General features: G+C 63.9%; 1 protein-coding gene across 15 annotated transcripts in view; it reads left to right on the top strand.

Annotated features, from left to right (window-relative positions):
• The first annotated feature begins 1,765 nt into the window (after positions 1-1,765).
• BRSK2 (BR serine/threonine kinase 2) overlaps positions 1,766-15,037 on the top strand; it is an 82,565-nt gene continuing 69,293 nt past the window's right edge. For 14 of the 15 annotated variants that reach the window (XR_007518313.1, XR_007518315.1, XR_007518314.1 and 11 more), the window contains exon 1: positions 1,766-2,053. Coding sequence is in view for 10 of the 15 variants with exons in the window: in XM_049892873.1 (XP_049748830.1) it covers positions 1,954-2,053 (100 nt within the window). In the remaining 5 variants the exon portion in view is untranslated. Of the gene's footprint in view, positions 2,054-2,770; positions 2,822-15,037 lie in introns of those variants that run through there. The other variant, XM_049892864.1, reaches the window with a different exon arrangement.

Here is a 15,037-nt window from a genome sequence, read left to right as displayed (position 1 = left end):
TTCTGTTATTGCAGCATGAGATGACTAAGACACCCCTAAGCAAAAACTTCCCTTCTCTCCCTGACCCTGTAACCATTAGTAATCTTTGATTTCTATATGTTCGCTTGTTTCATGTAAGTGAGATGATATGGTTTATTTGTCCTTCTGCAACTGACTTCTTTCAGTATGTTTTCAAGGTTCATCCGTGCTGTGGCATATCCATGAGTTTTAACAAGTGAGTGGGAAGGGAGGGAAGTGACAGGCAGGTGTGGAGTGGGGTGGACAGTGGTTTCCAGGGCCGAATGCCATTCCTGGGCTGGGGGAGGGGAAAAAGAAATGCAAACAGCCCACAGAGCGCTCAGTTCTCGCTGAGCCCCCGCAGGGAAGGATACTGGAACGATAAGGGGTCTCTGGGGTCCACGATGGTTCTCCAGAGGGTGGGCAGAGCAGGGGTGTCCAGAACAGGGCAGGACAGCCAGGGCTGTGCCCAAGAGAACCTTCCAGTGACCCACGGCCGTCCAGAGAGTGATGGTATATCCCGCACCAGCCACAAACCCAGTGCCCTGGGGACTCCAACGCTGCCAGGCCCAGACGCCGACTTGTAGCAGACCCCGCTGCCGGCCCCCACTTCTCTCACTCCCCTCTGCAGCACTAACTTACGGAAACACCAGCGTTTTCCCGCAAGAAACAGGAGAGGTGCCTCCAGGTGCCCTTCTCTCACTCCCCTCTGCAGCACTAACTTACGGAAACACCAGCGTTTTCCCGCAAGAAACAGGAGAGGTGCCTCCAGGTGCCCTGCAGACCCGCCTGGTTTCATTAGAGATTCCAGTGGCTTCTCTAGAGTCCTCTGTGCCCATCTCGCCCCCTCCCCAAGCTCCGTCCCATGAAGGGTCTGGCGCAAAGGCCTGGGAACACCATGGGATGGGGAGACCAAGGCGTGTGACCCTGGGTGAGCTCCTTGACCTCGCCGACCCCCGGGGAATGCTGCCCCCCTACTCCCCGCGGTAGCCTGAGCGGAGAGCAGCGTCTCAGGGCACACCCCTGGAAGCGCAAGGTCACGGGTTCCAGACACCGCAGCCTCGTGCAGGCCCCGCGCCTCTTCCTGCAGTGCTGAGCGCCAGGAGCGGGAAACTCTTTTTTGAAAGCCGGGTGGACGGGGCCTCCGGGGACGGTGCGGAGGGAATCGGTGGCCCGGACAGTCCTTCCCACCCCTGGGCCAAGGCGGCCTTAGAGCTGGGAGTGGGGGCCCGCCACCTGCACCGCTCCGCGCCCGCCCGGCGCTCACAGCGCGCCCGCCCGCTTCCCGGGATGCGCTCTAAGGCCCGGCCGGGCGGCGGCGGCAGCTTGGCCCCGCGCATTCCGCGGCCTGCGGGCGGGTCGCGAAGCCCTCGGGCCGCGGGACCGCGGGCGGCGGGGCGGACTGGCGGCCTCCCGGCCTCGCCCCGGCCTTGTCCGGCCGGTCCTCCGGAGCCGCGCCGCCCCCGAGCGCTCTGGGTGCCCCCGGGGCCCGGGGGCGGGCACTGGCAGGGGCGGCGGGTGCGGACGGCGCAGATTGGCCAGCGCCGCTGATTGGCCACCGCGCGCGCCAGTGGCCGCCGAGGCCCGGCGCTTCCGCCCCGCCGGCTGCGCTCGCTCGGGCTCGGCTCGGCTCGGCTCGGCTCGTGCGCGGCCGCGGGCGGCGGGCGGAGGCGCGGGGGGCGCAGGCGGGGGCGCGGGCTCGGCGGCGGCGGCGGCGGCGGCGGCGGCGGCGGAAGCCTGGTGCCCCGCCCGCCTGTGCTTTCCCGAGCGGACGGCATCGCCGGCCCGGCGCGTCCGGAGCGGGGCGCGGGGGGCGGCGAGGAGCGCGCCCGCCGGGCCGCTACCGGAGCATCGCGGCGCTCACGGACCCACGGACGGACGGACGGCCGCGCCGGCCCCTCCCTGCCGCCCGCCCGCCCGTCCGGGGCGCCACTCGCGGCCGCGGGCCCGGGAGCGATGACATCGACGGGGAAGGAAGGCGGCGGCGGCGGGGCGCAGCACGCGCAGTATGTGGGGCCCTATCGGCTGGAGAAGACGCTGGGCAAGGGGCAGACAGGTGCGTGCGCGGGCCGGGCCGGGGACCGCGCGGGGTCCGCTGACCGCGCGCCGGGCAGGGGGCGCGCCGAGCCCTGGCCTCGCGCCGCCGCGGCTGCCCGGGACCGCGAACAATGGGGGCCCTGCGGCCCAGAGCCGGCTCGACCCGGGAGTCCCGCGGGCGCGCATCCGAGGGCGCCGGGGCGCGGCCCAAGGACACGCGCGGGACTCCAGGTGCGCGGCCCGGAGGCTGCATTGTGCGCGGAGCCGGCCGGGCCATTGTGCCGCGGAGGAGGGGGCCGACGGCGCCCATCTGCCGTCTGCCGCGGCCGCTAATAAGCGTGCTGCCCGAGCAGCTGCGCCCCGGGCCGTGGGACCCCGGCCCACCCCCACCCCGGCGCGCGGCGACGTGTGCAGGTGCGCCGGCCTTGGGGCTGGGAGGCCGCGGCCGCCGTGCGCGTCCTGCCGGGGCCCCCCCGACGCCGCTGCCTGCAGCGGAGGTGCCCGCGGCCCCGCGGTGCCACCCTCCAGAGGCTGGGGCTCCGTGCACTGGTGGGGGTGGGAGATCGCTGGGACTGGCTGGAGGGTTGGGCAGCGCCTTCCTCTGCTCCAGCCTCAGGGCCGGAGCCGGCTGCGACACCGCACTGGAAGCACCCAGGGGAGGGAGACAGTGGCTGGTGCTGGGCCTGGCGGACGTGGATCCCTCAGCCGGAGGCGCAGAAACCAGGCCTGCGGGGGAGGAGGAGGGCACTTACCGGCTGGTCCGGGCTGTCCATCCTTCGGCCATAAGGTTAGGTGCCTGCAGAGGCCCAGCCCAGGCTGGCGGTGACCAGGCTGCCCTTGCATTTAGCCAACTTTTCCGGCCCAGCCGCCGGCCAGCCCCCTCATCTGGTCAGCCAGCCGCGTTGACAGAGTTGCCTTTGTCGGAGGCTGGGCCTCAGCCATTTTCTTTCTTCTCCAAGTTCGGGCCTCTCCTGGCAGCTGGGTTGGTTGGGCGCTTGCTGCTTCTCTCCTTCTGGGGCGGGGGGAGGAAGTTCCTTAGACCCTGGGCAGCAGGGAGCCTAGGGAGGGGAGACCCACTGGAGGCGGGTATTCAGTAAGGAGGCACACTCACTGATGATGCTGCAGGCCCCGGCTCTCCCTGAGCCCCGAGGTGGCCTTTGGGAAGAAATGATGGCCATGCTGGGTTCTTGAGGGCGGCGTCGGTGATGCCACTGAGGCTGGATGTTGGGGGGGACTGGGCTGGGGCCTCGGAGCTGCCCCTTCCCTGCCCTGAACTCGGAGCTGTGTGTGCCTGAGCGAGTGCCAGCCGATGAGGCATGGGGGGGTCCCTGATAGTTCCTTGTGGGAGTGGCGTGGCGTGGGCTCGAGGAGGTATCCGACAGCCCGTGTTCAACTGAGTTCAAAACCCGAGTGTTTCCTGGGAAGCTCAAGTTGGTGAATCCCACAGCGGGGGAAGGGCTCAGGGCAGCGGAATGCAGGAGACAGAAATAATCTAATTGTCTCACCAATAAAATGTTACTATAAGGCAACAACCCTGAGTAAGCGATGACAACAACGAATTAGGTCCGGTGCCCATCTGGGGCCCGGGGCTGGTCTCCGTACTTCTCCTGGGCTGTACGGTTTACAGTTAATTACAGGAGGTTTCCACTGTAATTACCAATAATGAGTACAAAAGGACATGTGTGTGTCAACAGCTCCACAAGGCTCGATACGGACTCAGAGCCCACAGCCTGGCTCCTCCAGGGACCTGGAGGCTGTTTCCCCTTTGTTTACCTGAGACCCCCTCCTTGTTGGTGCGGCCTGAGTTGTTTTTGGCCTCATTAACCGCTTTGGAGTGCTACCCGGCGATTCCAGGGTGCTGTCTTCCAGGAAGGCCTGGGAGAAGGCCCATCCTTGTCTCTTTGGCGTCTGACTCTCCAACATTTCTGAAGGGTAATCTGGAGTTTGGTGGCTGTGGGCTCTGAGGGTGCAGGGCTTGGTTTGGCTGCTGGCTGGCTGGCTTGTTTTTGGCACCACCTGCCGAGTGAGTTTCATTTCCCAAGCCTGCCCTCCACCCCAGAGATTCTCTTTCGACCTCATCTGGGAGATAGGCACTCTGCCAGAAGGCCTGTGAGGAATGTGAGCTGGACTTCCCTCCGCACTGCCCCTCTGGGTCTCCATCCACTGCTGGACTGGGTATGGCGGGGCCCCTGGTTTTGCACCTCAGTGCCGGGTAGGCTCTCCTTGTCTTATGGGCTGACAGCTCCTTGCCCAAATCTTCCCTGTTCTTCTTGACTTCCTCTCTGCCTGGGTTTTTTAAAAGGGAGGCTGTTCCGCTTGAGTTGGGTGTCGAGAGTGGAACGATCTGGGTCTGAGCCCAGCGTGAGTCTCCCACCCCATTTGAGACCGTGTGCCCAATGTAGGGGTCTGCTGCTGGAAGACGGCCTCTGATCTGCTCACACTATGCCCACGGGATCCTGGGTGGGCCGGGAAGCTGCTGGGGGTGGACAGCACCACCTCCCCAACCCCTCGGGGCCTGGGTGGACCTGCTCTGAGAACTTTGTGCATCCTGTTGCATCTTAGGGTCAGAATTCGGCTTTTGTAGCATTGGGCCCAGTGGGTTGGGACTTGCAACTTTACACTGGTTTGGTGGCGCCAGGGTCTCACAGCCATCTTCCCTCTGCTCAGTGGCTGCTCTCCCTAGCTACACTTGAGGCCTAGGGTGTTGGCTTTCTGCGGCCAGAGCCCCCCAGGGTGGCCCAGGCGAGGTGTGGAGCAGGAGCCTCCAGTGGCCCTGGAGCCTCCTCGAGGGCCTATGTGCGTGGTTTCTGGCGACTCTGTGGCAGGAATGGGCAGGCGCTGCTGTGGGGGTTGGGCTGCCTGATTGGGCTTTCCCCTGACTCCAGAAGTGCTCATTAAGCCCCTCCCTGGGCTTGGCTCCCTGCAGAGACTCCATGGGAGGCTCCTGGCCAGGGAGGCGATACCCTGGAGCTGGGAACGGGTGTGTCTGGGTGATGCCAGGAGTGCAGGTGGAGCCAAGGGGGTCTGGAGGTGGGGATGTTGCAGGGCCTCCATCCCTCCCTCCCTCTGTCCAGGGGCCTGGGGAGCCCATGAGATGCAGGAGCACCTGGAGAAGTCCAGGGCCCCGGGCTCTGCTGAGGGCACCACAGTAAGACGGGGGTCCTGCTCTGGAGACTTTCATGTACCTGGCCAGAGACCAATGGGGGCGGCGGCACGGGGCTCTCAGGCCAGGGTCACTGGAGCCAGGGAGGAGACACCCTGCAGCACACCTGGCACTCAGGCTGGCATCGAGCAGGTGGGTGGGCCAGGGGGAGGAGCCTGGGCTGCCACATGGGGGAGCTGGAACCTCCCCTCCAGGTTCAGAGAGAGGAGGCAGTCACTGGGGTGATGGAGAAGGCCTTGGTGTCCTGGGGTGGGAGGGGCCACTGATGATGGGCCAGGTGAGAGGAGGAGAGGTAGGTGACCAGAAGGAGAGTCCAGCCTTGGAGGATGAAAGGTGGGGGGTCTAGGGGGTTGGCAGGCGGAGCTGTAGACCCCCAGTCTGGTCCCAGGTCCCTGCCACGAATTGGAGCACATCCGAGCATCGTCTGCACATGGGAAGGTTTGCCCCAGTCTGAAGCCACTCCATGCCCAGGGGGTCCTTGGAGAAGGGGATGTGCCCTGCAGGGCTGGGGATCCTGGGCACGGGCATGGAAGCAAAGGGAGCAGAGCGGGCAGAGGTGTGGAGAGAGGGGACCTCCAGGGAGCTCAACCCGCCTGTGGTCATGCTGGAGGCCATCCTGATGTGCAGTTAGGCTTCATGATGGCGGTAGGAGAGCAGGCTGGGCAGGGAGGCCTTCTGGAGTCATCCGTGGCTCGTCTCTGCCCCAGTGTCCGCCTAAGCTGGGACATCAAATCTAGAACCAGGGCCAGGCCAGGCTTGCACTTGAATGGAAGGCTCGGCCAACACCCGCTGACGCTGAGCCTCCAGAATTGTTCCTGACTGACCCTCACACAGAGCTCCCAAGGGTCCGAGTGACTGCCACTGGGCCACTGGTGCCTGACTGGACCCTGCATCCTGGTTGCATTGATGAACAGGGGCCTCAGGCTCTGAGGGCTCCAGGTCTTGACTTGCGAGCTCCATCCTACCCTGTCCAGCCTGCTTGTGAGGCCCTGTCCCTTGTTCTGAGGGTGGCTGGGGCTGGCCTGGTCCTCACTGGTGGTTGGTGGGCATGTCTGGCCACTGGCTGCTGTGAGGGTAGGTGGTATGGCCTCAGGCTTCCAGGACCGGCTGCCCACTTGGCCCTTGTCCCTGACCAGCCATCTCAGGGACCACGTGGAGCCCCTGAGGGGCTAGACCACAGGATGCTGGCACTGGCCTGGGCCACTTGTTGGCATGCCGATCCAGGAGTCCCAGTGGGTCTGAACAAGTGTGTACCTTCCCCAGCGGGGACAGTGGCGGGAGCTGGCAGGAGGAGCTTCCACCCTTCTTGGGTCATTTCTTCTGTTTTTCCCTCGGGCATTTGTCTTTTGAGTGACCCCAGGGCCCGAAGTAGTGGGGGGGAGGGGGAAGGGGACGGGGTGGGGGGAAGTGCTTCTTGGGACACAGCACCACCCTGTTCCTCACTTTGCCAGGCAGGAGCCCCATTCTAGCACCTTCTGTGGCTTTAAAACAGATAGGTCCTCCACATGCCAGCTGCCTGGTGGATGGGTCAGTGGCAAGACACCAAGGATGGCCAAGTCCACTGTGCTGCCCCCGTCTGCCAGCACCTCATCAATGGCCGATGTGCCTGGGGCTGGCACTCAGAGGCGCGGTTAGGGGCGCCTTAGTGATTACCTGGGCTTCCGATTCAGAGAGCACCTTTGCCTTCAAGGCCTAGCTGTACACCTCGCTTCTTCTGGGCCCAGGGAAGATGGGCCTGCCCCTGGAATCAGTGCCAGGAGAGGAGGCTGGCTGACCGCTCTGTCCTCCCACCCCATGTGGGGCTGCACCTGGGTCTCTGTGGGCCTGGGGCTCCCCAAAGCCTCTCCGGCCCACTGGGCGGCACTGCAAGTTATGCACGGCCCCTACCTGCCGGTCCTGGTGCCAGCTTCCCCCCGTGGTTGGGAGTGTTACCCTGTGGTCTGTCTGCCCACATGGGGATGGGGGTATTGGCGTTCGGTGTGGGGAACCGGGTCTGGTGACGTGCCAGCTCCATTGAACAGGGTTGTGTGTTCACACCAGGCCACTTGTGCTTCATCCTTTGTTGGAGGGGGTGCTGTTGCCAGACAGACAGGGAGCTCCATAGTGGCCACATGTGGCTCTGGGCACGACACGTCAGGAGAGGGAGCCTGGTGCTGCCTGCCTTGTGGCCCCCTGTCCTCCCTGTGTCCCCCTGTGTGGACTGGCCCCTTCAGCCACATGGGCAGGGCCCTACTGGCTACTTTGGACTTAGTGGGGGTAGCCCTGTGCCTGCGCCTGACCCCAGAGGCACTTGACAGCCCAGAGACAGTGCCCAACTCTGGACACTCGGTAGCCAGGGGGCTTTGCATCTCAGGCCCTCTGTCTGCAGATGGGGCTTTTGAGGAGCTTTGTAAGGCTGCCACACGGAAACGGACATTGGGGCACATCTGCTGTGGGGGTGGGGAGGGCAGCACGCTAGCCTTTGTCGGGCCTGTATTGGGGCTCTGGGGACGGGAGGATGACCCCAATTCCACGCTGTCGGCAGCAGAGGTAGCGGACCTGGGGCCTGTCTGCTCCCTGCCTGGGTTGCCCTGGGCCCCCGCCCCAGGGAGTCTGCCCAGCTGGCTGCCCCTGGCCACACGCGAGCTGCCCAGGCCAGCTGCCTCTGACCTTGGACAAGATGGAGGCTGAGCTGGGTCCGAGGCCGCTGTGTCAGGGGTCACAGGGACAAAGCAGGGATTGTGTGGGCCTAACTGCTGCTAAGAGCCCAGCCCACCCGGGGCAGGCCTTCTTCTGCCACCTCTGAGGGCCAGTGTTCTGGGCCTGGCAGCTGGGGCCAGCACCCTGCCTGCAAGACAGAGTCCCCCATCCTGCAGGAGAGAGCCCCCCAACCCGAGGGATAGAGCTCCCCCCACCTGTGGGTCACAGCCCCCACCCTGTGGAACCAAAGCCCCCAAGTCCACATGCTCTTACAGGGCAACTCCCCTTTCCTTCTTCCCAGGCCTTGCCTTTCCTTCTGTCTGTCCCAGGGCCTAGGCCACAGCTGGGCCTCAGTTTCCCCCTGTACACTGGCTGGTGATAGTGACCACCCAGGAGGGCTGTGAGGACCATGTAGGCTGATGTGGGGCCCAGGGAATGGGGGAGGCCAGGTCCTCTCTGCCCCAGGTACCCACGACAGCACCCACACACCCATCCGAGGGACTGGGACTGGCTGCCCACACCTGGGCCTCCTGCAGGTCCTGCCTGGGGCCTGGTTAAGGGTGAATGGGAGGCTCCAGGCTGGTGGGGAATGGATGAGTGTGGGGAAGGGCTAGGGCCCTGTGGCAGCCTTGGGCCTGCAGTGCTCCATGGCCTGTGCGGGGGGAGGCACGCTGGGCACTATGCCATGGCCACCCACTCAGGGCTCAAGCTGCACCCCAGCACCCTGGGGGCAGTGGGGTGGGCAGCCCCAGTGACGCAGCCTGGCACAGTCACTGCAGGGGTGGGGCCGTACTCCAAGGAATGTGGGATCTGTGAGGCGCCCCTGACCCAAGCTGCTGGGCGGCCCCTTGCTTGGGAAAGGAGCCAGAATGAGAGGGGATGGGCATGGCTGCCTGAGGGCCCAGGGTCCCTCCCCACAGCTGCCTTGGCCTTGACTATAGGCTCCTTTGAGCAGCCACCACAGGGTGTCAAGGGGGGAGAGTAGCCACCCAGCTCGGAATTCAGCCCTGGTGGGCCTTCTGCGGCCAGTGAGTGCACCCCTCCTCCATGCAGGCTGGGGGTGGGGCAACACCAGCATGGTCCACCCCCACAGGCCAGCCAGGGGTGACCACGTCAGTGACCTTAGCCTTCCACGTGGCTGGGCGGGACCTGGGGCGCTGAGGGCAGCCCTGAAGCCCTGCAATTCTACTCTAAGACCTGGGGCTCAGCAGCCAGGTTGGGGAGTGTTTGCAGCCTCCTCCCTGGTGGCCCCTTTATTGCTCCCCTGGCTGGGGGTGGACCCAGGTGGGCAGAGGCCATGAGAAACCCCCTTCTCTAGGCAAGCTGCAGCGCCTGCTGGGCAAGCGCCCCATCTAAGGGTGGGGTCGGGAGCCCTTGTCCCTCTACTGCCCACCTGGGGGGAGGCCTTCAGCCCAGGGCTGGGCGGGGGCCTCAGCTGAGGGGAATGAGGACCTAGTGAGGGGCTGAGGTGCTCTGCCTGGGTGGTCCTCAATGGGGCATGATCCCCATCCTGAGGGGCAGGGACTGGAGCTTGGTGGGCTCTCCAGGACACAGGCGGAGCCCTAGCCCAGGTGGAAGCCAGCATGACCTTGCCCTGTCCCCGCCTGTCCCTGCCCACCCAGGGCACACAGGCACCTGGTGGGGAAGGCGCTGGGCAGGCCACTACCCTAGGCCCTGCCCCAGTCCTACCCGCCCCTGCCCTAGGCCCCACCTCTGCAAAACCCCAGGTTCAGTGGCTCAGTGGGGCATCTGGGGGTCTTGGGTCAGGACTTCCAGGGGGCCCCACCCGCCAGGGTGTCTGGCAGCAAATCTTCATGTTTAGGAGAGCAGACAGCACAGTCGGACCCTCACTTGTGCCTCAGCCTTGGTTTCCCAGACTTTAAAGTGGGGTACCTCCTCCTCTGGCCTGTGGAGCAACGGTAGGGCATTTGCCATGAGGATACAGCTTGCTCCAGGCTGAGGGCAGGCTGGCCACAGGGGGGTGGGTGGGTGCTGCTGCCAGGCCAGTGTCACCCATGGGGCAGGGTCTCTGGCTGAGGGATGGCTGGGTGGCCAGGCCCTGGGTATGGAGTCCACGGTGCTGGGCAGTGGAGCCTTGTGGGGGGTTATGGAAAAGCAAGGACAGATGGAGTCCTGGTGTCTGCTCCTCCCCTGGAGTTGATGGGGTTTTCGGGGGCTCTTGTTTTTTTGTTTGCAGGAGCCTGAGCAGAGGGCTGAGGAGGTTAAGGCAAAGCTGGGCTGGGCCAGCTATGATGGACGGGGCCCCAAGTGTGGGGCCTTGGGAGGGCTGGTCAGTAGCTCCAATGCTTGCCTGAGGTCTGCACCCCTGGCTGTAGCGTCTTAAGCCCTCTGCTGGGTTTCCTGACTCCTCGCGGGTGTCAGCCCCCTGACCTCTGGTCACTGTCATTCCCATCCTAGGCCCAAGGCTTGGCCCTCCCGTAGGGTGTCTCCTTCCTGCTGCCTCCCTTCTCCCCACCCCCTCCCCACTAGAAGGGCGGCTCCTGTGTCCTGCAGCGAGTCAGCCTGTGAGGTGCCACTGCCCGTGTGTGTGTGTGTGTGTGTGTGTGTGTGTGTGTGTGTGTGTGTGTGTGTGTGTGTGTGTGTGTGTGTGTGTGTGTGTGTGTGTGTGTGTGTGTGTGTGTGTGTGTGTGTGTGTGTGTGTGTGTGTGTGTGTGTGTGTGTGTGTGTGTGTGTGTGTGTGTGTGTGTGTGTGTGTGTGTGTGTGTGTGTAGGGGGGTTTGAGTGGAGGGTGCCCTCAGCCAGGACCTCCCAGGCCTCAGGGACTGCACAGGGAAGGAGGCTCACGTTCGTACAGGCGCGATCTGTGTGTGGTGGGATATGTGTGCAGGCGGGACCCGTGTGCAGCAGGATATGTGTGCAGGCGGGACCTGTGTGCAGTGGGGTATGTGCGCAGGTGGGATACATGCATAGGCGGGACCTCCTGTGACCAGCACCCACCTGCAGGTGGGGCCCCTGTGCAGGCAGGATCTACGTGCTGGTGGTAAGATACAGGCTGTGTGAGGCGCAGACCCAGGCCCAGCACTGGTGACTGCCCCGCCCCGTGGACTCCGGGCTGGCAAGTGGGGTGGGTGGGGCGGCACTTACTCTGTCCATTCGCTTCTGCCACGTGTGAGCCTGCAATGACACAGATGCGGTCTAGCTTTGCCTGCATTGCTGGGCGTCCACCTCTGCCTTCTAGAGGTGCATGGGGCGCCTGGGGCAGGGGGACACAGGTCAGCCCTGGGCCCCCAGATTTTCCTGCCGCCATCTGGCCCTGGGCCTCTCTTGGCCTCAGGCTTCCCTCCCCCACACCCTGTCCCTGGGCTGGGGGTGGGGTGGGGCGCTGCCTGAGCTTCACCATCACGGGCCTATGGCTCCTCCAATTACTCCGTGCTGGGTCTTCGCGATCACGGGCTGTTCACACGTAGACAGAGGGAGAGCTGGAAGAAGCCGCCTGTCCACTCAGCAGCTGCAGTGCACAAAGTAGAGTCATTTCGTTTCACGCCTTCCCTGGGTCATCTGGAAACAGTTCCCAGGCGTTGCTAGCTAGAAATGTTTTTGCATGTGTCGCAAAAAGATACTCCACAAAAAAGCCGTATTTCCTGACCTGAGACCCAGAGATGGTCCCCTCTGCACTGCGGCTTTTGGCCATTATCACCTAAAACCTGTGCTACTTTCTGAAAGCAGCAGGAGGGAACCAGTCAGACACTGGATTTTTTATACTTAAAGTGCTGTTTCCTGGAGCTGGAACCTCGGCTGCCAGGCTGCTCCCTCTGCGTCCTGGCCCTGGGGCTGCGGGAGCCTGTGGCCAGAGCAGCTGGCCCCAGGCTGGAGTCTGCCCCTCCCCAGGGTTGTCAAGGGCCAGGTGAAGCCAGGCTGCTGTGCTGCTCCGGTTCCGACCCAGCTGGCCTGTGTGGCCTGGAAGTTTTGTGTTTCTAACCAGTTTGCCAGTTGGGACCCCCATGTGAAGAACTGTGGCTCTGGACAGGCAGGGTCAGGAAGGAAGCCATGGACACATGCCTTGTGCCTGTGTGGTCTGGCCCACTTCTGTATTGACAGAGGGTCTGCCACAGCCTTGGGGAGATGGTGGGCACAGCCCTTCACGCAGGGATCCTCGTTCCTTGGTGCCCAGTGCTGCCCACAGCAAGCCCACAGACCATGCCCTCCCTGGGCTTCTGGGTGCCCATTTCAGAATGTTCTCTGCATGCACACACACACACACACACAAACACACACACACAGGGACAATCTCAGTGGTGGCAAATGCTGACCTGTGTTAGCCCTGCTATGCAGGGTAGGGTGGGGATGGTGGGTTTAGAGAGCCCGGGAGGGGGGTCTTGAGGCGTGGTCACTGGCCACAGGGCTCAGGGTAGGAGCGTGATGGCCAGACACTGCTGTGTGATCAGCACACCAAACCTTTTGCAGAGGGGCCATGTGGCTTGCCCTCGATCCCCTTTCAGGATGGGGTGGGAGCCAGCAAGGATGGAACGAGTGTGGCCATCTGGTCTGGGAGCCAAAACTTGGGGTTCCTCATGGGCTTGGGTCCTCCCAGTCCAGGCTGTGCCCACCCCTGGGAGAAAGGCTGGCCCCTCGGACGTTTAACCTAGCCCCACTGCCTGGGCCTCCCAGTGTCCTCTCCTTAGGCCCAGCTTCTGCTGGACAAATACCAGGTTGTGACCCCCTGCGGCCTGTCGCCTCCTGCCAGTGATCAGTATCCACTGCAGAGTTCAGGCGCCCCGAGGGTCTGGAGCTGAGTGGGGGACCCGACAGCTAGAGCCCCTGTGCACTGTGCCCAGGAGCACTTCTCCCCAGGGCCTGCCAGAGCTGTGCAGCCACCTACCTTCCCTCAGGGTGGCCTGGCGCCTGGGGCTGCACCTTCCTGAGGCCACGCCAGGGCAGCTGGTAGCCGGCCCTGAGACCTCAGGGTAGGAGAGGACCACCGACCCTCCTGCCCCTGAGGCAGGGAGGCTGAGGGACCAGGGTTCTCTCCGAGGAAGAGGCAGAGGGTGGGGAGCTGTCCACCAAGCCGTGCTGAAGTCCTCGGAGCCTGCCGCCCTGCGGGAGGCTGCCTGCAGCAATGAAGTCCTCAGACCTCCTTCAGGCTGCAGAGAGCTGAGTTAGGATGAGGGGTCTTTGTCAAGTTCTGAGTCTTCCTGCTGCCCATGGCTGGGCGCTTTGGTGGTGTCTGTGCTGACAAAGGGGCAGATGGGGCACTGGGTCTGCTCAGTTCCCACTCTGAGGGAGGACCTGACCCCCCACAAAGAGGAAGAGCTCTCAGGGAGTGTGCTGGAGAAGGGGTGGGGAGGGGACTGGGCCCACAGAGCTAAGTGAGTGAGTGCTACCCTCCTTGGCTTGGGGACTGCCCACTGTAGGGGGCTGTCTGTGGAAGAGAGTAGCGCCTCGTGTATGGTTAATTTGGGGTGATGTTTGCCCGATATCTTTGAGGGTGGGCACCAGGATGTGGGCACCTGGCCCAAGCTTCCTGGGATCCACACTCTGTCGGGATGCCCTGAGGGAGGGGCTCCCTGGGAGGAGAGTGGGGGGCTCACGCTCGTGATGATAGCTCTGGGAGACCTGGGGGGCTTCTGGTCCCAGCATGGGGTAGGAGGAGTTTGGGCAGAATGCTGAGGGGTGCTGTGGGGCAGGTGGGGGTCAGACCGAGGAGAGGCTTTATGCCACCAGCTCTGTCCATCTGAGTACCTGTGCTCTCCCTTTGCAGGGAGGGGCAGAGCCACAGAGGGTATGTGAGTACTGACCCCTGGAAAGGTGCTGCCCTGCCCAGCTTTGATACTTCCCGGGCCAGCTTGTCCTTTTGGGGTGACCTACATCTCTCCTGGCTCCTAGAACCCCTCTAGCCCCCTCCCTGCCCTGGGCCGGACACAGGGAGCTGGGGGAGGAGCGGGCAGAGAGCCCCCACCTCCACCAGGTCCTCCCACCCAACTTGCAAAGCCGCCATCCCAAGCAGACTCGGGGAACATGGGCTGGAGCCAGGGTGGCAGTTGGAAGGGAGAGAGGAACCTTGGAGGCCTGGTCCTGGCCAGGGAGGTAAGCCAGGGGTTCTGTGTGGTCTACCTCTGAAGAGACGGGGCGGGGGGGTTGCTCTTCTCAGGCTGGGCATGTGCTGCCTCTCAGCTCCTGATCCCAGGGATTTATGACTGATCTCATAGGGCTCTGATGACCCCTCCTCCAACACAACACCGTGCAGGTGGACATGGATGCAGGTGGTGTGGGTGGCCCGGGTGCAAGCAAGTGGTCTCCTCGTGTGCCTGGCCAAGGATGTGGCGAGCTTGGTCAGGGGTCAGGGGTGCAGGGTTGGTGCCAGCCAGGTGACACCACAGTCCAGAGCCTGGCTGGGATGCCCATCAGCAGAGGCACGTGGTGTCCTCAGTGCCCAAGAGCACCTGCCTGCTGCCCATGGCATGAGGCCTGGCCCCTTGTCTGAGGGGTTTTGAGCCCTTCCCATAGGTGGCTTTGGTGGGTCCCTGGCCATGGGACCTCACTGCACGGCCTTCTGGCTGGCACACCCCTGGGTGTTGTGACTGCCAGTAGGGTGGGACTGGTCAGCTTTGTGGTCTGGGTTGGGAGCAGGGAGCCCAGTCACTCGGGGGTCAGGGACAGTCCGGCCTCATCCAGAGGCCCCAGGAAATGGAATGGAGGCTAACTTCTCCCCCGGCCCTGGAACCATCTGTCCATTGGACCCCTGTAGGCACCGTGCATAGCTCCTGGTGGGTGGAGCTGGGAATGCCCCACTAGGAGGCTGGTCTGGGGAAGGTGAACAGACAGCCAGCAGAGAGGCCTGGGCAGCTGTCTGGGGAGGGCCTGTGGGGGGGTCTGTGTTGTGGGGTCTGGAGGTTTCCAGGTGAGCAGAGGACATGTATCGAGAGCCTTATCTGCTCCTGTCCCAGTCCTGGTCTTGGTCCTGGTCCTGGGCAGTGATGGCAGCAGGACAGGCAGTGTCTGTGGGACTCGGTGATATGAGCTGCTGAGAGTCTCTGAGATCAGGGCAGGGACTCCAAGGCAAAGCTGTTGAGGCAGGGGCCCCGGGGCAGGGATGCCAGGGCAGGGAGTGCTGGGGCGGGGCCGGAGGCTGTACACTGGTTGCTGGTCAGCAAGTGGAGGGGCTGCCCCGTGGAGATGGGCCCCCAGGCTCACCACCAGATT

This window comes from Elephas maximus, chromosome 7, assembly GCF_024166365.1.
Source record: "Elephas maximus indicus isolate mEleMax1 chromosome 7, mEleMax1 primary haplotype, whole genome shotgun sequence".
Classification (NCBI taxonomy): Eukaryota; Metazoa; Chordata; class Mammalia; order Proboscidea; family Elephantidae; genus Elephas; species Elephas maximus.
The sequence above is the reverse complement of the archived record's forward strand: the minus strand, read 5'-3'. Positions and strand labels throughout refer to the sequence as shown.